This window comes from Hipposideros armiger, unplaced genomic scaffold, assembly GCF_001890085.2.
Source record: "Hipposideros armiger isolate ML-2016 unplaced genomic scaffold, ASM189008v1 scaffold_238, whole genome shotgun sequence".
Lineage (NCBI taxonomy): Eukaryota > Metazoa > Chordata > Mammalia > Chiroptera > Hipposideridae > Hipposideros > Hipposideros armiger.
The window spans coordinates 1,123,887-1,147,097 of NW_017731588.1; the positions used below are offsets into that span (position 1 = coordinate 1,123,887).

General features: G+C 40.6%; 1 protein-coding gene across 2 annotated transcripts in view; it reads right to left on the bottom strand.

Moving 5' to 3' along the window:
• PHF20 (PHD finger protein 20) overlaps window positions 1-19,164 on the bottom strand; it is a 112,573-nt gene extending 93,409 nt beyond the window's left edge. Inside the window, exon 1 of one of the 2 annotated variants that reach the window (XM_019655205.1) lies at window positions 19,052-19,164. In XM_019655205.1, the coding sequence (XP_019510750.1) occupies window positions 19,052-19,134 (83 nt within the window). In that variant the 5' untranslated portion in view covers window positions 19,135-19,164. Of the gene's footprint in view, window positions 1-14,363; window positions 14,386-19,051 lie in introns of those variants that run through there. The other variant, XM_019655207.1, reaches the window with a different exon arrangement.
• Between the last annotated feature and the right edge of the window lie 4,047 nt (window positions 19,165-23,211).

The following is a 23,211-nucleotide window of genomic DNA, read 5'->3' on the forward strand; positions in this document are numbered from 1 at the left end:
AGCTTTTTTCTTTTACTCTATGAATATAATAAGATTTCTTAAATTTGTTATCATTACCCTACTAAAATAAGTCATGTTTGGTTGCATGTGTCATTCACTTAATAAGTATCTGTTTGAAGTTCTAATATATTATTCACAAGTTTTGTGTCTCTTTTAGAAGTAGGATTTATCCAAGTGTCCTTGAATTAAGCCATTCCTGCCCAGTTTTAGTACTAGGCTATGCTAACCTCATATAATAGACTAGAAAATTTATTTCATTTTCTATGAAATAAAGGCTCCTCTGGAGCCTTTTCATAAGATAGCTCTTTACCATTTCCATTACTTCTATGGTTACTAGTCTGGTCAAGTGTTCTACCTGTTCTTGAGCAAATTTTGCCTAAACTAGAAAGAGAGTTTGAAATGATCATCAGATACAATTTAAGTGTTCAAAATCAATAGTTTTCCTTTGAAGGAAAGAGATGAAAACATTTCAAACTCAAGTCACAAATATTAAATGGCAAATACAAACACTAGGTTGTTAAGCACTTTATAGGGCAGAACACAAACATTCCTAAGTTTGCATTCTGAGACAAACTGCTAGGTTCTGCAGATACAAAAGTAGATGACCAAACATCAGGGCATCTAGGGTGACAAGAGCCCAAAGAGAAGTTTGGTGCACTCCTTGGAATTTCCCACCCCTCTCCACAAGCAGAGACCAAAAACACTCTTGACCTCTGAAGGGAAAAGAGGGTAGCCCAAGACTTATCTGGCCTGCCTGTACCCCGTAACCAGGACCAGATGAAAGAGAGGCATTGTCCTTCCATGGCACACCTGGGCTGGAGAGCCTAAGGGTATGCATGTTCTCCCCTAACCCCTCTAAAGCACCTGAATGGGCCTTCTCTTTTTAAAGTACATTTCCTACCACTCGCTTCCCAATCTCTTCCTTAATTAGCCAAATCTACTGCCTCTGCTCACCTTTAGAGGCAGCAACCAAGTGGGTACCCACTTCAAACTTTTTCATAAGGTACTGGAGGGTTGGAAAGTGGCTTTAAAGAAGGTGATTTAGCACTTGGGCTGAACCTGATGAAGAGAGGTGTTTGCCAAATGTTTAAATTTCTTCCAGAGTGTTCTGCATATATTAGGCATTCAATAAATGTTTATCAAATGTAATTTTTAAAGACTTGATTATGAATACCTAGAGCCACAAAACAGCAATAGGAATATACAACCAAACCAAGGTGAATCATCAAAATAAATCAATGATATCCATGTTGCAGGTGTCAAACAGACAGATCCCAGTACAAAAATTTTCAGATCAGAGGGGATTTATGCACATGTGCTGTGGTCACCATGACAAAATTAAATTAGTAACAAAACAGATTTCTACCCAAGGCCAAAAAGTATCACGAACTCATATTTATCCAAAATTCAACTTGGAGAGGTCCGAGAACCTAAACTTGACAGTAAACTGGGTTACTATGATGACCTTATTTTAGGCAAGTGGTATAACTGGTCACTAAGCCAACCAAGAAGCCGCAGAAAGCCAATGTAGCCAATCAAACATAAAGAGAAAAGGAGAATGGGCAAAAATGGGAGGAAGAGAAATCCGTCAATTCCACAGATATTTTCTGAGTACCTACTCTGGGGGCCAGGAAGTGTGCCGGGGTTTGGAAATCCAGACGCCAATCTAGGAGGATGTGTGATCATAGCAGCTGGCAGAGGGAAGCTGACTCTGTTAAAAGACACATTTCCTCAGACACACCGCACACCTTCCCATTCCCAGTCTCACTTTACCTGCAATACTTCCCCTGCCCACGCTGCCCAAGCAATAGCCTCAGAATCCTACGGCCTCAGGATCCCTGACTCCACTACCATGAATAGCTCCATTTCCTTCCAGTCTGTCTGTTTCCCGCTTGCTTCTTTCATAGCATTTACCCCAATTTGTAATTATTTCATGTGCTCCTCTTGTTTATGTTTATGGCTTGCTTCCCTAGGAAGACTACAGACATCCCCTAAACGCAAAGGCATCTGTCTCTTCAGTATCCTCAAGGGGAATAAACATGTGTCTACATGCACAAATAATTGTAATAAAGTATTACAGGTGAAACAAAAGACAATTTAAGGCACAGTGGGGCACAGGGGAACCAGAGGCTAGTTTTAGGGCAAAGGGGAAGAGTGAGGGGGAGGGGGAAAGGAAGGCGAGGCCAAAATCACCCTAGTGAAGAGGAGACAATCTCAATTCTGAAAGATGAATTGGCGTTTTCCAGGTGCTCAAGGAGGCAGTGAAGCTGGAGAGTTGTTTCTGGGAGAGGGTGCAACATGAGTAAATCAGCATAGGACAGAGGGAGGGAAGCGGGAAAGAGGACAAGAAAATGCAGGAAGCTGAAAGTGAAAAAGGAAACAGTAACTTGGTGCAGAGGGTTGCCCAGGAACCTTGAGGAGTCCACAGCTACTGTACGGATGCTCTAAATGAGTGTTTCCCAATAGCGGTTCATGGACCACTGGGTGTGGCTGAACACAGAACTGGCGGTCCCCAGGTCTCATGAGGAATGTGTTACTGTGCTTTTCCGTAATCTGGACCATCTGTATCAGAGCTGCCCAGCTGAGGTGACATGAATGGATTACAAATGACAAGAAAAAGGCTGAGATGCACTGATCCAGATGACTACCAAATACTGAGTACTTCTAAAGAATTTTAGTGTGTGTGTGTCTGCAATTAACCTGGCATTATATAATCACTCTCAAAAAGATAGTTGTAGTAGCTTTAAAACACGTCTATAAATTTGACACGCCTTCCTTTAAAAGGTGGAGCCTAATTAAGGTGGTCTCGTTTCTAACAAATAGAATGTGGTGGAAGTGACAGTATGGGATTTCAAGGCTGGGTCATAAAAAGCACTGCTGCAATCCACTTCTGGACATACACCCAAAGGAAGTGAAAGCAAAGACTTGAACAGATTATCTATACACCAATGTTCACAGCATCATTATCCACAATAGCCAAAAAATAAAAGCAACCGAAGTGTCCATTGACAGGTGAATGGATAAACAAAATGTGATATATCCATAAAACATAATATTTATTACTCAGCCTTAAAATAAAATTCTGATATGTGCTATAACACAGAAGGAATCTTTAAAATATTATACTAAGTGAAATAAGTTAGTCACAAAAGGACAAATACTATGATTCTACACATATAAAGTATCTAGAATAGTCACATTTATAAAGACAGAAAGCGGGATGGTGGTTACTTATGGCTGGGTGGTGGGGAAAATGGGGAGTTACTGTTTAATGGGTACAGAGTTTCAGTTTGGGAAGTTATGGAAATGGATAGTGGTGATGGTTGCACAACAATATAAAGGTACTTAATGTCACTGAACTATATACTTAAAAATGGTTAAAATGGTATAAATTTTATGTTATTATATTTTAACACACACACACACAGCACTGCTGCTTCTTGGATTCCCCATTCTGAAGGACGCCAGGTGCTATGTCATAAGAACATTCTAGATGCCCTACAGAGAGATCCACATGGCAAGGAGCTGAGGTCTCCTTCCAGCAACCAGCACCAACTTGCCAGAGGCATGAGCAAGCCACCTTAGACGGCAACCTCATGAGACCTGGAGCCAGAACCCTCTAGTTAGGCCACTCCTGAATTCCTGACCCACAGACACTGAGAGGATAATAAATGTTTAGGGCTGTTTTAGGCCACTAAATTTTGAGAAATTTTGTTACACAGCAATAAATAACTAAATAGTAGCATTTCACTCCAATGCTACTAAAAGTGGGATCCATAGATAGTATATAGGTTGGTGGCACCGGTCCTCATGTTTTTCAGTTTGGGAAACGCTGCTCTAAGATACTAAATAAGCCAACCCACCCTAGGGCTCCACCAAGAAAGGGAGAGGACTGTGGGAGAGTGAAGCCCACACCAGATGAGAGGGAGCGGCTCCATATTTATGTCCAGAAAGACAGAGAACAGTACAAGTTAATGCAAGGATACACTGTTGGCTTGTCCACAGTATATGACCTCAAGTCCCAGGAAGGCTTGCTGCTCTGAGTCTTGGCTGCTTCTGAGTAAAATTAAGCTGCCCAACATGGCACACACACTGTGCGTGGGCTTAAATTAGAGCAGCTAGGCAGTGCTTGGCAGCAATTTGTTAGGTCCCCACACACCCCAGAAATACAAACTGAAGAAACACTACATGAAAAAAAAAAAAAAGAGGAACCAGAAAGGATAACAATTCCCCTCAGATTTCCCACTCCAACCAGTCAGCTTTCACTCACATGGCTATTAATAACAAATGTGTATAGGCTTACTCTAGGGGTGATAGAGTGCCTTTGCATATGGTATCTCACGAGGCCTTCACCACAATCCTGTGAGGACTCAGGGAGTTGTTATTATACTGCACCCATTTTACATTTGTGGAGATGGAGGCTCAAACAGAGTGACGAGGAAGAGGTGTAACCAAGATCAGCATCCAACCTGACTCTAAACCCAGGAAAAAGCCTACTGCTCTTCATTTGACTTCCCGTGTAAATATCCTTGTCGTGATGCAGGTCCACAGAGGTGTCTCAATCACCTAATAATCTGCCTGGTGGCTAACTCAGAATTTGCCTAAACTTTCCCCAAGGGGTTAGGCATTCACGCTGCTTCCAGATTCTTCCCTACATAAACAACCTTTCTGCAAACACACAGCACTCATTTACTTCAAGAATCAGAGTGTGCCTCTATTCCTGGCTCAGAGCAAACACCAGAAGCAAAAGACGTCTATGCACAAAAGTAACACTCTAAGCCATCCCCAGCCTTTGCTCCAGAGGGACTGGCGATGGAAGTTGTATTTAGTGAAAAACAAAGGGCTGACTATTAAGCTACAGAAAAACTGTGCTGTTTTGGATGCCTTAATTCCTCCCCTACCCCTTCACCACTTCCATTAATCAACATCTGACACTTCTAACTCAGGAAATCTTTCATTCATCTCTCCTATCTGATCCCGATCATTTCTCATCAGCAACAACTGTCAGTATGTCAGACGACCCCTATACCTCTGTCAGTACCGCCAAAGGGCCTGACATAGAGACACTCAGTCAATATTTGGTGACTGAACGAACACCACTTTTCTTTTCCTAAGAGGGACCGGACCATGCCTCTCTCCTGCTTAAAAATTCCCTTTTTAGCCCAACCTCCCACCACTCCTGATCTGTCCCCTCTGCAGATTTCTAAAAATACACCACGTTTTTTGAGCCCCGAATACTTTTGCTTACATTGTTCCTTCTGCCTGCTTTCTCACCCTCACTTCATCCTGGAAATCTTATCATCTTATTTTCCTTGCATAGACCCTCAACTCCCTGGCCCCTCTCTCCTGCTATCGTTCCTGCCTGGGTAAATACCACCCCTAGGTAAATCAAATCATAGACATTCTCCACTCCTGTATCCAGGCAGCTGATTATGGATGGTAAATACATTCAACATGCTGATGGGTCTCACTTTAAATGCATGACCACACATAGTGGTTCCCTTGGGGGTGGAAGGAGCTGTGTGACTGAGTATGGGAAAAATGGTCTTCTGAGGTGCCCCAAATCTCTGTCTCGATTTGGGTGGTGGTTACACATGTGTATACATGTATAAAAGTTCATCAAGCTACACACTTAAGATCTGTGCACTCTGATATAAATTATACCTTCATAAAAGGTTTTTCAAAAAAGGAATTTTAAAAAGAGTAGCATCTTTGCTCTCTTAATTCAATGCCTTACAACTGTAAACTGCCATGAATAGTAATATCAAAAAAGTTGGAAAAAAAAATCCAGGGCCTACCAGTGGATGCTGAGTGTAAAAGAGCCTGAGGAAGAGGCACAGTCCAGAAGGATACAGGAGACCAGTTAGGTGGCTATTGCCAGGGTCCAGAGATCCATGATGGGGACTTGGGCCAGGGAGGTAGGGTGGAGGTGACAGCCAGTGTCGGAGTCAAGATAGATTCTGCAGGTGGATCTGATAGGATTAGCTGATGGACCAGATGATGGGGTGGAAGAGATCAGGCAAGGAGGCTCCAAGGGGGCTCTAAAGGCTCTGGCCTGTTGAGTTCTGTGACACTTGACTGTTTTATTTAAAAACAAAAAACAAAAAACAAACACAAGTACATATTACTATTGCAATGAGAAAAAAACAATACAGATATTATCTTTTACTAAAAAAAAATAATAATAATAATCCAGAGCCTAGAAGCAACAATCCCTCAGTAGGAAAGAGCACATCTAGGACCCAGAGCTCGGTGTCCAACATCGTTTCCAGTAAAAGGAACCAGAGGGAGTGGGGGTTGGGGAAAAAGGTGAAGGGGACGAAGAAGCACAAACTGCCAGTTACAGAATAAGTCATGGGGATCTAATGTACAGCATAGGGAATACAGTCATTAAATGCATTAACTATGTATGGTGACGGATAGTTATTAGACTTACCATGGCAATCACTTCATAAGGTATATAAATGTTTAATCACTATGTTGTACACCTAAAATTAATATAATACTGTATGTCAATTATAATTTAAGAATTTTTTAAATAAGGAACTCGGGCTCCTTGGAGAAATCGCTGATTCTAGGACTGGGGCAGGAAATATACAAGATGAGCCTAGAATATTTTGTAGTGCCAGAAATAAGGAAATGATAAACATACACAATGATGATGAAAGTGTGTCAAAAGGACACAAGAGTCAACTGAAAGAGCTCCCAATGAAACAACAAGAGCAACAAAATAAAGTAGTATTGGATTATAACCCAAAATCTAAAATAAATATCTGAGTCCATGCTGATATAAATAAAATATCATCAAAAACAATAAAAATCTAGAAACTGACACAGTCAAAAGCCTAAGGAAACATGACTACTAAACATGATGCTGCATCCTGGGTAGAATCCTGGAACAAAAAAAAAGGACATCAGGGCAAAACTAAGGAAATATGAATAAAGTATGGACTTTGGTTAACAATAATATACCAATATTGGTTCATTAATTATAACAAATGTACCTACATTTCTATCTCGCTAATAATGTTTGGTCTTAGTAGGGGATATTGGGTATGTCATATATGAGAACTCTCTGTATTACCTTTGGAATTTTTCTGCAAATCTGAAACTATTCTACAATTAAAAGCTTACTAAAAATAACTCCATGACCATCAACCTACAGTGGACCTTAGTGGCGCCTGATGGCACCAGCAATCCTACCACATTTCTTATGTCTGATCCCTCTTCACTCTCCTAAATGATATTTCATACCTTATCTTCTTTCCTCAACACAAGCCTTCAACCTGATCCTCAGTCACAGCTGAGGATTTACTTTTTATATTTTTATTTACTTAAAAAAATAAAATCAATCAAACAATAATTCCCATTGCTGGTGGAAATGTAAAATGATACTGCTGCAGTGGAAAACAGGTTGACAGTTCCTCAAAAGATTAAACAGGCTAATTACCATATGATCCAGCAATTCCACTCTTAAGTAGATACCAAAGAGATATGGAAACATATGCCCACAATATACTTGAACACAAATGTTCACAGCAGCATTATTCATATCAGCCAAAAAGTGAACAGAATACAAATAAATACTCATCAAATGATGAGTGGATAAACAAAATATGGTCTCTTTATATAATGGTATATTATTTATCCATAAAAAAGAATGCTAAGGGCCAGCCGAGCGGCGCGATGGTTAAGACCTGGCTTGGGACACCACAGGGCCCCGGTTCGGATCCCACATATGAGGGCCAGTGACACTGCCCTCCACAGCTAAGATGCTGAACAACAGCTCAACCTGGAGCTGGGCTGCCATGAGTCACCGGCGACAGCATAGGCTGCAGCTCCTGTGGCAGTGGGTTGCCATGGGCTACCGTGTGTAGCCAGCAGCCAGCGTGAGCGGCCAGCAGCCGCAGTGAGCGGCCATCCAGAAGCCAGCGACTGATGTGCCTCTCCTGGGAAGAGCGTAATGATGGTGCCAACTTGGGCCAATGAAGCAACGTCCTCCACAACTAGACTGAAGAACAAAAGGACAGCAACTTGGCTGTTCCCCTTCCCCAATTCCCCAACGCTGTTCCCCTCCTTCAATTCCCCAATAAAGTCTAAAAAAAAAAGATGGGGTGTATATACACAATGAAATACTATTCTGCCATAAGAAAAGATGATACACTGCCATTTGCAACAACATGGATGGATCCTGAAATGATCATGCTAAGCAAAATAAGTCAGACAGAAAAAGTTGAGAACCATATGACTTGACTAATATGTGAGCTATAAAACCACAAACAACAAAGGAACAAGACAAACACATAAAGAAACAAAAACTCATTGACAGAGACAACAGTTCAGTGGCTACCAGAGGGTAAGGGGCGGGGTGGGGAGGGGCTGGTAGAAAAGGGTAGAGGAGGTCAAATATATGATGATGGAAGAACTGACTCTGGGTAGAGAACACACAATACAATATATAGATGATGTGTTATACAACTGTACACTTGAAACCTATGTAGTTTTGTTGACCATTGTCACCCTAAATTTTAATTAAAAAAAATAAAAAAGAAAGTATATTAGTAGTTGCCTAGGGCTGCGGAGAGCTAAGAGGGAAGGGAGAGTGACTGCTAACACTATGGAGTTTCTTTTTGGGATGATGAAAATGTTCTGGAATTAATGGTGATGGTTGTACAACTCTGTGAATATACTAAAAACCACTGATTTGTATCCTTTAAAAGAGTGAATTTATGGTACGTAAATTATATCTCAATTTAAAAACAAATAAATAAATAAAAAGGAGGGAAAGAAAAGAATCCCACCAAATGGTGGCAAAGATACAGAGCAACTGGGACTCATACATTGCTGGTGGAAATGCAAAATGTAATCGTCACACTGGAAAACAGTTTGGCAGTTTCTCAAGTTAAGCATACATTTTAACATATAACCCAAGAGGAATGAAAACTTCTGTTCTCACCAAACCTGATGCAAATGTTTGTTCATATTTACCACAAACTGGAGACAATTCATATCTTTGAACAGGTAAATGGATAAACTGGTACATCCATACAATGGAATTCTACTCAGCAATAAAGGGAACTACTGATTCACACAAAACTATGGATGAATCTCAAATGCATTATGACAAATATAAAAAGCCCAGCTTAAAAAGCTACATACTGTATAATTCAGTTTATATAACATTCTGGAAAAAGTAAAACTATATGGACAGATCAGCGGGTGCAAAGGGCTGGAGGTAGAATATGGGACTGACTACAAATACACACAAAGAAATTCTGTGGGTGATAAAAGTGCTCTACATTTTTATTGTGGTAATGTGTGCATGACTGTATGAGTTTGACAAGCCTCAAAGAAATGTACATTGAAAAGTGAATTTTACTGTATGTAAATTATACCTCAATTTAAAAATACAGTAACACATGTACCCATTATCAACTCTACCAGTCAGCCTTCATCTCTACCTATACCCAGCCTCCCCCTTCCCCTTATAATAAATCCTGGTCCTATCAATGGCGAATGCCCCCTCTTGTGTGCTACACAACAATCTCTCCTCTCCCACGTTTTCCTTGAACTCATGCCAGTCAGGGTTTTGTCCCCATTGCTCCATTAAAACAACTTTGTCAAGGTCATCCATAACCTTGATGTGACCAAATTAACAGTCACTCAATCCTCATCTTACTTGACCCACCAGCATCACAAGGCTGAGGTGGTTACTTGCTGCTCCTTGAAACACTTTTTCCACTTGACCTCTGGACACCCTCCTCATAGATTTCCTCCTGCCTCCATGGTCACTCCTTCCCAGTCTCTTTTTCTGGTTCCTCCTCATCTGCTAATGTCAGAACAGTGAAAGGCCCTAGGGCTCATTCCTCCTTTTATTTACACTAACTCCCTAGATCAGCACTGTCCAATAGAACCTTCTCAATGGAAACCTTCTATATCTCTGCTCTCCAATATGGATTTTTGGATAGTGCAGCCCTAGATGGCCTTAAATCCCATATACAATACTTGCGAAAGACACACCTGATAGAAAACTATTATCCAAAATATACAAAGAACTCTTAAAACTCAACAACCAACACCACCAACAACCAATTAAAAAATAGGCAAAATAGGGGCCGGCCAAATGGCTCAGTTGGTTAAGAGCTCGCTCAAGAGTTTGAGCTCTGAGCAACAGTGGTTTGAGTCCTGGCCCGAGCTGAGCAGCCACTGAGCTGCCAACAGGTGGCAGGATGGCTCAGCTAAAAAAAAAAAAAATAGGCAAAAGACCTTAACAGACACTTTACCAAAGAAAATACTCGTATACAGATGGCAAGTAAGTATATGAAAAGATATTCAACATATTAGGGAATTGCAAATTTAAATAACAATGAGATACCACTGCATACCTATTATTATGGCGAAAATTCAAAACACTAACACCACCAAATACAGGATAGGTGGTAGGAATGCAAAATGGTCCAGCCACTTTGAAAGACAGTTTGGTATTTTCTTACAAAACTAAACATACTCTTACCATATGATCCAGCAATCACACTCCTTAGTATTTACCCAAATAAGATGAAAACTTATGTCCACATAAAAACCTGCACATAGATGTTTATGGCAGCTTTATTCATAGTTGCCAAAACTTGGAAGAAACCAAGCCTTTCAGCAGGTAATGGATAAATAAACAGTGGTACATTCAAACAATGGAATATTATTCCGCGCTTTAAAGAAATGAGCTATCGGGCTGGCCGAGTGGCCTGTTAGTTAAGAGCTGGCTTGGGACGCCAGAGGGCCCCGGTTCGGATCCCACATATGAGGGCCAGTGACACTGCCCTCTACAGCTAAGATGCTGAACAACAGCTCAACCTGGAGCTGGGCTGCCATGAGTCGCCGACGACGGCTTAGGCTGCAGCCGGGGTTGCCATGAGCTACCGTGTGTAGCCAGCAGCCAGCATGAGCGGCCAGCAGTCGCCATGAGCGGCCGTCCAGAAACCGGCGACTGGTCTACCTCGCCCGGGAAGAGCGCAATGATGGTGCCAGCTTGGGCCAGTGAAGCAACGTCCTCCACAACTAGACTGAAGAACAAAAGGACGGCAACTTGTCTGTTCCCCTTCCCCCAATTCCCCAGCACTGTTCCCATCCCCCAATTCCCCAATTTAAAAAAAAAAAAAAAGAGCTATCAAGCCATGAAAAGACATGAAGAAATCTTAAATGCACATTACTAAATGAAAGAAGCCAATCTGAAAAGGCTACATACTGTATGTATGTCCAACTATATGACATTACAGAAAAGGCAAAACTATGGAGGCAGTAAGAACCTCAGTGATTGCCAGGGGTTAGAGGTAGAAGAGGAAAGGGTTTTGAGGGCAATGACGCTATTCTGCATGGTACTATAATAGTGGATACACGTCTTTAGACATGTGTCAAAACCCAAAGAATGTACAACACCAAAATTGCACCATAATGTAAACTATGGACTTTGGATGATAATGATGTGTCAGTCAGTGTAGGTTCATCGATTATAACAAATGTACCACTCTGGCAAGGAATGTTGATAGTGGGAAGGCTATGTATGACAAGGGATGGGAACTCTGCATTTCTGCTCAATTTTACTGTGAACCTAAAACTGGTCTACAAAATAAGATCTTTTTTATTTTAATCTCATATACTCACTGCCAACTCCCAAATTTCTATCTCTAACCCAGAGCTCACACCTGAATGCCTGACTCAATTATTCAACCATCTGTTCAACATCTCCACTTGGTTATCGAAAAGGAATCCCATATTTAACATGTGCAAAACCAAACTGCTGATTTTCCAATTTCAGCAAATAGTAATTCTAGTCCTTATCCCCAGAGTTCTCCTTGACTCTTCTCTCTCACAGCATCATTAGGAAATCTGTCAGCTGTACCTTCAAAAAATACCCAGACTCTGATGACTTACCATCTCCACCGCTGCTTTTTAGTTCAAGCAACCTTTAATGCAATGACTACAAAAGACTGATTATTCTCCCTATTTCTGCCCGTGTCTTCCTACAGCATATTCCACACACAATAACCACAGCCACTTTTATTATAATAACTACAATCAGATGTCACTTCCCTGTTTAAAATCTTTCAATGGCTTCCTATTACATTTAGAAGAAGGTCCAAACCCCCTATTATGGCCAATCTGGCTCCTGCTGACATTTGTGAACTCCTCCTACCTTTGGCCCCTCGCTCTTTACCCACCTTGATTTGCTTGAACACACCCAGCATTCTGTGCCTTGGCTGCCTCTGCCTGGAACCCTCTTCCCGTGGATATCCACCTGGATTGCTCCCTCACTTAGGATCCCTATCAAAATATCTCCTTGTCAGACAGACCTTCCCCAAGCACCCTCTACATAAAAAAGCACCCCTCATATACACACAGTGTCATTCTCTATCTACTTACTAGTACTTACTCTTCTTCTTAGCATTTATCACCATCTAACCTTACAGGTATTGATCTATTTGGTTATGGGCTACCTATCTCCACTGGAATGAATGTCAGCTCCTAAAGATCAGGGACGATGTCCTAATCACTACTCTAGCTCCAGCATCTAGCAATGAATGAATGACTTGACATCAACTCTTTGTGAAGCCTTCTGAAAATTCCCACACATGAAATTGTTCTCCCCCAGGGGTTTGTACGTATGTAAATATCATCTCATGATATAACTAATTTCAGGGACTTCACTCTCCTTCCTAGGTACAGAATACAGCACAGGAACCAAAGCCATACCTTGTCATGCTCAGAAGCCAGATTACCTGGATTCAAATCCCAAACCCACCATTTACTAGTTGTGCAATTTTGGGCAACTTACTGAATTATTCTGTGCCTCTGTTTCCTAATGTGTAAAATGGGAATAACCTCATACTGTTGTGAGGATTACATGCGGTATAACATGTAAAGCCTTTATTTACATTTGTGCCTGGCACAGAGTAAATCACTTAATAAATGTGAGCTATTATCAAAGACAAAAGCATCAAAATATATGATTAATAATCCTTGGCTGGCAATGCTAAAAGCCAATACTACACTGGCCTCTAAATTTCTTAAGGGACCAATGTGATTCTTCTGCATTCCTACCTGCTGAAAGGCATCTTGGTTTCTTCCAAGTTTTGGCAACTATGAATAAAGCTGCCCTAAACATCTACATGCAGGTTTTTATATGGACATAAGTTTTCAACTTATTTGAGTAAATACTAAGGCGTGTGATCACAGCATACACTCAGCTCAATACATGTAAGTGGAAAGCTCAGAAATGAAAAATAACTGAAAGAAAAAAAAAGATGGTACAAGAAGTGAAGAGGTATGAAGCAGGAACTCAGATCTGACAGTGTAAAATAATCCTAATGAAAAAGAAATAGAAAAGAGAGCTAAGAACATTATGAAACTCAGATTTTAAAATCCTTTGTAAAAGAAATGGAAGGAGACCATGATCAACTTAAATGGAAACAAAGTAGTGAAACGTGCCAAAGAGTCAGGAAAGCAAGACAGAAGGAGCTTTTTTCACTGTGTTCCAAGCAGGAACAGGGAGGGCCAGGCCTACTGTTCAGGGCAGATGGTGTGTTCCTGACAGATGACAGGAAGAAGGCAAAGATGGCAGAACAAGCAGCTTCCATTCTATCCACCAAGCATCATTACCAGGAAACTGCAGCCTTGCACATGGTAGTCAGTTCATCTACATAGCCCTGGAGGTAAACAGGGCAGACAGGATTACTTGGTCTATGGAGTCGGAAAAGAGTATGTGGAAAGTTCACCCCAAAGTGGTAGATCCAAAATTAGAACATGGATTCTTATCACTATTCCATGGTCTGTTTGGTGAGATAAACTGCTTTGAGAACTAACAATCTCCATGGAAAATCCAAATCTATATTTTACAAACTCCCCTCTTTTAAAAAAACTCAAATCCTAATTTCATGATTTCTTTGGGACCCTATTAATTTAAGAAAAGCTGGCTTGGATGACTTACAAATAAAATTCTGGTAAGGTACACAGAACACTGCTGTCAAACAAAACTGAGTAAGTCTTAGATTCATCAGTTATTAATTTGTGCCTTAAGCAAGTCATTTTACCTCTGAGCTTCAGGTCCAAATGGGCTTGCTGTGGGGGATTAAATGAGGTAGCCCAAGTAAAGCAATTAAAGCAATTAGCATCATCCTGACACATAGCAAATCTCCCATAAATGTTAGCAGTCATTGCTATCATTGTTACTTTAATAGACGTATATTAGGTGTTCTGTATCCTGTTACTGCAGTATACAGAAGCAAGGGAGGGGGGGGAAACAGGCTTCTATATAAGCAATACAAACAAATCAAAGATATAGACCTATTATAAACATAAATCCCACTTACCCACTCCGGGTCACATTTGTGTCTCCATACACTTCTGTCACATGAGTTTTGAAAAATAACTCTTTTCATTTTCATGGTTTTTTGTGTTTTTTTGTTTGTTTGTTTTACAACTAGCAGCAAATCAAGACAATATGGAAGAGCGCCCAGAAAAACACCACCAGGGAAAGCAATCACTCGGGAGGCAGGGCAGCCTTTAGAGTCAAGTCAACAGGGCTGCAGAACCCCACCTCTATCACTCACCAGCTACAAAATTTGGAACAAAGTACTTTCACTTCTGTGAGCCTGCCTTTCCTCCCTCATTTATAAAATTGAAACAGTAAACAACCTGATAGCTTGTGGAGAAGATTTTGTGGAGAAACTGCATATGGAGAGCTTGAGAGAATCAATTCTTTACATAACTGCTACCAAATTCTGCAATATTAAAAAACAATTTCTCTCATGCTTAAGCCGTAAGTAAACAAAACAACCTACGAAATGTTTTCCTGCAATCATTTGGAACTTGACCCACAAGTATTTTATTATCTATTATATACCACATGCAATTTTGAGGCACTGGAGTATATCAATGAACAGCATAGATGGCCCACCTGTGGCTGCCTTGAAACTACACCTACCACCTCCTTATCGAGTAGTTAGTAACTGACCGCAGCTGCAGCAGCTCTAAACCAATCACCCTCTCTGTGCCATCTCCACACTTGGCCCAGTCAATGAGTAAGTAGGGATACTAAGAGAAGACTCTTCTGACAACTTTGGCTTAAAGGCTCTGCATCTCCTTCGCCAAAACTTTCAGAGAACTGCACTGCAGTCCCATACTTCCTACCTTCTTTTACTCTCGTCCACAGGAGTCAGACTTGCAAAGCTGTCTGTCAGGGCTCCCAGCCTCTTCACCTCACTCCTCATTTCCCCCTACATGCGGTATCCAAATAAATCGCACTGCTTCTTGGAGAATCCAATCTAACACACTAGCCCTCACTGAGTTTGCATTTTAGTGGGGAAGACAGATAAACAAGTACACAAAATAAATCAAATAATTTACAGACTGGCAAAGGTGTAGCATGACAGAATTTTTTCAAGTGTTCTGTGTCCTGTTAGTGGTGATGCTTACAAGAATCTATGTATGTGTTAAAATTCACAGGTGTGTACACCAAAAGAGGGGGACATTCTACTGTATGTATATTAGAAAATAACTTAAAATGCAAAGATAAAATTGTACTGTAAGAGTATTAGAAAGGAACACACATTATTTAATTTGGAATCCTATTTATAACAAATTAAATATATAAATTTATGTTATAAGTTAAATGTAATTTATCCTGAGACACGTTTGTTTTTTTTTAATGTCAAGAAAATCTTAAACTTCATTCAGTAGATTTGTTAGTAGTAATAGTGGTATTGTAACTTTGAAATTAATTTGTGTACAATGTAGAATGAGGCAAACAGGTTAATATATTAGTGTGATTAGGAACAAAGGTTTTCAATATAAGAGAAAGAAAAGCAAAAATAAAAATAAATTACAAAATGTTGAATTTAAACTGGAAATATCAAAATGAACTCACAGTTTTTCAAATAATTTATTCTCTAGCTCCATCCACTGAAAAAGCCTAAAAAGAGAAGACAGTCTAGAAGCAATAAATACACCCCGTGCCCAGAGCTTAATTTCTATATACCATTTGCAACTAAAAGGAACCAGGCCTCCTTGGAGAAATGGCGGACTCCAGGGTCTGGAATAGGACATGGGCAAGATAAATCTGGGGCTTCTCGTGGTGCCAGAAAACAAGAAAATGCTCATGGACTAATAGGAATGTGTCACAAGAACAAAGGAGCTAGTTTAAAGGACCTCTCACTGACCAAATTTGGAGTAATTTTAGCATCAAATAGAATAATGAATGTAATTGACTACAACACCACACAGAATAATCTGAATTCTTAGTGATCCTTAAAAAGGAAAAAAGGGGGAGGGGAGAAAGCTCTTCTTGCAGAAGAACATCAGGTAATAAAACACAGAATGACAGAGGCGGAAAATCACTATTCTTCCACTTTATATACTTATTGTAACGTAATTAATCCTAATTAGCAATAATTCCATAATATCTAATATCCAGACAATATTCAGATTTTCCTATCCCCAAGAATGTCTTTTTCCAAAATCGAGATTCAATCAAAGGTTTGCACATCACATTTTTGTTTTTACGTCTCCTTAGTTCCTTTAATTCCACAATAATCCTCTCCTCCCCACTCTTTCCCCTTTCGTGGCATTTTTTTATTTATTTTTAAGTGCTCTGAGCAGTTGTTTTGTAGAACATTCCATGTTCCAGGTTGGTCACATTATTTTCTCATGGTGAGTTTAACTTGTTTCTTGTATTCTCTTATATTTCCTATAAACTGGAAGGTAGGTCTACACTTCAGATTAAGTGGTTTTTTTTGCAGAACGTTTCAATGGTAATGCTGTGTTTCATATTGCATCACGTCAGGGAACACACTGATGGTCGTCCCACTGTTCCTTGTATCACTTGGATAAGGTAAAAACCACCATCTCTCACATTGTAAAAGTACACTTTACCCTGTGAAAGTATTAAACAATTTGTGGGGGTACACTGGTACCTGTCACTATCCTGTTACCCCACACCATTGAAATAATGCTTTTAGCATCCAATGACAATCCTTGCTTAATCAGTCACTACACTGTGAAAGTTTCACAGCCAACAATAAAGTTTGGCAAAACCAGAAAGTCTGTCAAAGGCAAGGTTGACAAGGATGTGGAAAAACAGAAAGTTTTATGTACTACTGGTGGGAGTGTAATTTAGAAGCACTTTGGAAATCAACTTGGCAGTTTCCAGTAAAACTGAAAATGTATATATCATATTACACAACAAATTCACTGGAGTAGGGCTTATCAAAAACTGCAATTCATGACCCATCAGTAGATTATAAAAATCAAATAAATGCTTCCTGACCAGCATTTTTGTGTGTATGTTAAGGAAACATGAACACAACATTGAAGAAAAACATCAGGGTGTAATGCATGTAATAAGATTAAGGACTGTTCCATAAAATTTTTGCTTCATTTAAATTTATATGTATACATGGGCGGATACCACACTGGACTTAAAATATATTTCTTACTATATAGACTGTAGTCAAAACCATTTGAAAACCACTGCCCAAGAAATATTCTTGGCCCATGTGCACAGAGACATTTACAGAGATGTTCACAGTAGCACTAAGTGTATAAGTGAAAAACTGAAATCTAAATGTCCATTAGTAGGTGACTGGATAAACAAAATACGGTATATTGATACAGTGAACTCTATACAGAAGTTAGGATGAATATCATATATCAATATGGGTAAATCATAAAGACATGAGATACAGAAAAGAAACAAACAATATGATACCACTTATATGAATTTCTTTGAAACACTCAGAATGATTCTATTATTTACAGATACATATATATAGTAAAAATGTAAAAACACAGAAAGGATACAACCAACTCCAGGGTGCTGGTTGCCTCTATGGAATGCAGGAGGGGAATTGAATAAGGAAGGGCATAAAAGGTACTTCCATTATATCAGAAATGTTTTATGTCCTTTATTTTTTTAAATAATAATATTAATTCTGAGTGGTAAGTATACAGTTTATTTTATGATTAGCTATACTTTTTACTTTCTCTGTATTTTAAGTTTTTTTAACTTAAAAAGAATTTTCCTTTTATTAAAGCTGCCTGAAAAAATACTAAGGGAAGACAAAAAAGAAAAATAGTGATAGGTAATAATCCAAACAGCCTAAAAACAGCTAGGTGTTCAAAGTGTCTCTAATTCCTGTACCAAATCTCCCAGCCCCAAAAGGCAGCAGAGGTATATTCTGCCCCAGCCATTTCCCTGCTTCTCTTCCCTCGTCCTCTTTACATCCCAGGCACTGGTCAGCCTGTAGATTTTGAGATAATTCCAAAAGAGCTACCGTCTTCCTTATGAAAACTCAGAAAGGTTTGAGTTTCACCTTCAGCATTAACAACCAAATTCTACAATGTCCTCAACAACTACCATCACTTTACAGTTGCTAAAAGGCCTTTCCCCACATATTCTAATTTGATTCTCAGAAAAAAAACTCTATGAGGTCAATATTGCTATTACCCACATTTACAGATGAAGCTGATGCTCAAAGCGGCTCATTACTCATGAGGTCACAGGTCAATGACAAAGACTACAACCCTTCAGCTTCTGAATCTAATCACCCCTAGAGTGACTTTCAACCATGCAGCACACCCAGAAAACAGGAGGGGTTGTCACAACACTCCAGCTGTTCTGATTTAACCCCTTTCCTTCATTCTTCCATCCCTGATCTTTCTCTCCTCTCTTCTGCCAGACAGGCAGCCAAGAGCACGAGCCCTGCCACTATTAAGTCCTCCCTTCCCTGTAGCCACTCATGCTTCTTTTTCTCATAACTTCTTCAGATGAAGAGGCAGAAAGGGGAAACAAGCATGAACAAGGGGTCACAGAATGGTGCCCTTGACACAGGGACCCCAAAGAGAAAGGAAATTCCCACAGCTCGAGCCCTAAGTCCCCTTCCACATACCAAGAGTCAGGGAGCAGGAAAACACTACGGAAAAGCCCAGGCTACACCTTTTTAATCAGTGCTGGCAAAAGTCCTTGACTGAAGGGATTTAATTAAGAAAAATGTAAAAGTACCAGTTTTTTAATCGGTCCCGGGCTTCCAACTGGGCTCCCACTTCAAAGCTGATTCCTCGTCTGTTAGGTGGATGCTTTGTCATTTTCAGTCATCAACGGGGCTGCCTTTATTCTCCTGAAAAAGCCAATTAAATATTTATGAAACTTAGGCAAAGTCTGCCCAGACTGTAGCATCACTCCCTACACATAAAAGACAAACAGGCATTATTCAAAACACAAAGCTCCAGGGAACACTGTCCGGGCCCTCTTTCACTCCTGCCCTCATCCTAACACAGGTGTGTGCCCTCCACTGGTTCCTCCTCCATTATGCAGCACCCTGTAGTCTCTGGGACTGTGAGGAGAAAAGACTCACCTATGGGGGGGCACCCCTCAGAACTCCAAGAAAACAACTGCTCTCAGCGTTAAATTTAATCAGTTGCTGATGCAGCCAACAAAAATCTGCAGAGAGACTATTTAGGAAAACAGTCAAGGCCAAAAGAGAGGCAGTTACCGACCCCACGAAGCCTCCAGTCTATTGGGGAAAGACAAAAACGTAGCAGGTAAACAGACAAATGAAATAACTGCAAGCTGTAACTGCTATGAATGTTCAGTGCTACAAAGGAAGCAAACAGAAATGGAGGCACTCATAATTCCTGGCCCTACCTTTGGAAGGCTGGACCAAAAAGATGTATTTATACGTTCTTTGATCTATTTATACTTTCTACTTCTTGAGTCCCTTCTGACAATCTATATTTTCCTAAGTAATTCTTTATGGAGCCTTTGGGTACTGGAATTGGTGGTCATTTCCTAGATAAGTAAAACCTATCGGGCTAGTGGTGGTTTTGATGGAGATGGAGCCCTTGAGCTCTCAAAGCACTGGAGCAGGCTGCCTCCACACAGCGGGCTATGCCTAACTAAATTCTCTGCCACTGAACTTTGGCCCTCAACAGCCTACAATGCCCAAGCAATGCCAGCGCACTGCCACGGCAACATCTACCTCATACCAGAAGCACAATCTTTGCAATGGATGAACGTGGAAAAAAATCACAGAAGTACTCATATCTGATGTGTAATACCATCATATGTCAGGAAGAATCTGCTTGCAGTAAGTATATTACATAAAAAGCAGGATGCAAAATGACAACACTTTGAGCTCACATTAAAACTCATATACATTGTTTTTAAAAATGGAAGAAAAAAACCGGTTGTAGATGGTTGTTCTTTCCCTCTTAAACAGTTTCCTAAATTCATAAGGTTTTTCACAACAGAAATTTTCCACCAGAAAAATAATATGTAATGTGAAGGATGAGCTAGCTATCCATTAAACAACCCATTCCGAAGGGCTGATATTGGGAAACACACACAAGGCAAATCAAACTAAGGCAGGAATGGTTGACAGCTGTAAATAAAGCTGAAACCTAAGAAACTGAAAAGCTATGTTAAGCAGGAGTGTTTCATGTGGACCCCAGGGCAAGGGAGTCAGAGGCTCGACTGGCTTTACCTAACACTCTCCGGGACAATAAAATACCAAATCTGATATAAGTGAATTCAATCAATAGAAAAGTCTTCATTTTGGCTTGCCTGAAACACCACATCAAGTTATCTTTGTATCTCTGACCTCATGCATATCAAGTAATATTCAGATTAATAGTTTGGCCTCCCAGATTATATGAAAAGGTGGTGCCAAACAAGAAGAAAGGCAGTGGCACTGAACACTCACTGAGCTGCTAGTGAAGGGGGAATGGTGATAAAAGCAGTACCTATCTGCAGGCATATAGTGGGTGTGAGAGGATTAAATAAGATAACCCATTTAAAGAGCACAGGGCTTAGTAGAAAGTAAGGACTATATTGTTAGTAGCCATCAATAATTCTAATATTATCACAAATGAGCAAATTAGGCTTAAAGTAATTTGGCTAAGGTTTAGGTGCTAAGTGTCAGGCCCCAGAGCAAAAGCCCAGGTCTGCAGGATTTCTGAATTAACACTTTCACCACATCACTTCCCCCACCCAGGGTACCTCAGGAAGCCTGCCATTAAAATATACAAGGCAGTGAGGAATGAAGATGAGCAAATTATTCCCAATGGCTCAAGAAAACCAACTCCTCTGGAGGCTGAACTGTCAGAAGGTTTTCCTTATCATGAACTAAAACCTGTTTCATGTTAACTCTGACCCGCTTGTTTGAAGTTTCACTCTGGTTATTACACAGAACAGGACAAAGGACTGATCTGGCTGTCATGTCTCACCCCAGTGGTCCCTCCACTTCTCTGGGGAGGCAGAGTTTGTTTTTAAACTTCCCATTAATTCGTTCAACAAACCATTAGGAGTACTATCAGTAAGACATTGTGCTGGAAATTAGGAATAAGAAATCCAAATCAGTCCCTGCTCCAGTACACCCAGGAAGACAAACACAAATACAGAGACGGACAAGCTCTAACGAAGGGCAAGGGGAGTCGTCTGAAAGTCCCAATGTAACAATACCTGCTAACGAAAAAAGTTCAAAACAGAAGCAGGAATTTGAAAGAAAAAAATTACATAACAATTACATTTTGGGCCGGCCGAGTGGCACGTTGGTTAAGAGCTGACTTGGGATGCCAGAGGGCTCCGGTTTGGATCCCACATATGAGGGCCAGTGACACTGCCCTCTACAGCTAAGATGCTGAACAACAGCTCAACCTGGAGCTGGGCTGCCATGAGTCGCTGGCGACGGCGAAGGCTGCAGCCCCTGTGGCAGTGGGTTGCCATGGGCTACCTTGTGTAGCCAGCAGCCAGCATGAGCAGCCAGCAGCCGCAGTGAGCGGCCGTCCAGAAGCCGGCGACTGATCTGCCTCGCCCGGGAAGAGCGCAATGATGGTGCCAACTTGGGCCAGTGAAGCAACGTCCTCCACAACTAGACTGAACAAAATGACAGCAACTTGTCTGTTCCCCTTCCCCGATTCCCCAAAGCTGTTTCGCTCCCCCAATTCCCCAATAAAATCTTTAAAAAAAAAAAAAAGAATTACATTTTTACTTCTCACATTTAGTTTTAAACACAAACTTTTCTCAAGGTACAAGGGGGCTAAGATTCTGTAGCTTTTAACTTGTCCATTCTTCAGGGCCTTAGCTTTTCTTCTAAAAATCTCCAGCTTCCAAAATAAGAGGAAAAGGGAGTATGTTCAATAAGGACACTGAGGAAAACAAAGAGAAAAAATCTTATGCAATCTATATTTATTTGAGATTCCATTTGAAAGGCCTTGGCAAGAATTCAAATTACTTCTTTACGTTCAAATTTCTCTACAAATTTCTGTAGTAATGGGACCCCACTGCTACACAGGAGACACAGAGCCTAGCTTATTTCCTTAAATACAATATTCACAGCCAATGCCACAGTATCAACGACAATGAAAGCTTTAACTGTACACTGTGTAATACAGCTTAAAAGGCACTTGCACAAATGACAAACTAGGAAAACAATAACTGCAACACATATTACAAGAAGTTACCTTTCTTTATTAACAGAGTACATACAAACAGAGAACAAAAAAAAGTCAACTCACTTAAAAATGGGCAAAATGTAAAAACTGAAAATTACCAGGGGAAAGGAGGAGAATAAGGCAAAGGTCTAATAAGCATGTGATATTACATCCGTGCAACCTCACGCTAAATTAAAGAAAATGCAAATCGAAATAACAATTTTTCCCTTCTCAAATAGGCAAAACTCAGAAAGGCAGGATACCCAATGTTTACAGGGATAAGGAAAAAGAGCCTGCTTATAATACTGTTGGTAGAAGTATAAATTGGAAAAGCTTTTCTAGAGGCAACTTGGCACTATCCACAAAAATGCACATACCTACAACCTAGCAGTCCCAGTGCCATTAACTTATCATAGATACATCCCCCAGAGTCTGCCAAAATACCTGTAAGTATGAGCAATATGGGCCGGCCGAGTGGCGCGATGGTTAAGAACTGGCTTGGGACGCCACAGAGCCCTGGTTCGGATCCCACATATGAGGGCCAGTGACACTGCCCTCCACAGCTAAGATGCTGAACAACAGCTCAACCTGGAGCTGGGTTGCCATGAGTCACTGGTGACGGCGTAGGCTGCAGCCCCTGTGGCAGTGGGTTGCCATGGACTACCGTATGTAGCCAGCAGCCAGCGTGAGCGGCCGTCCAAAGCCCGCAACTGATCTGCCTCGCCTGGGAAG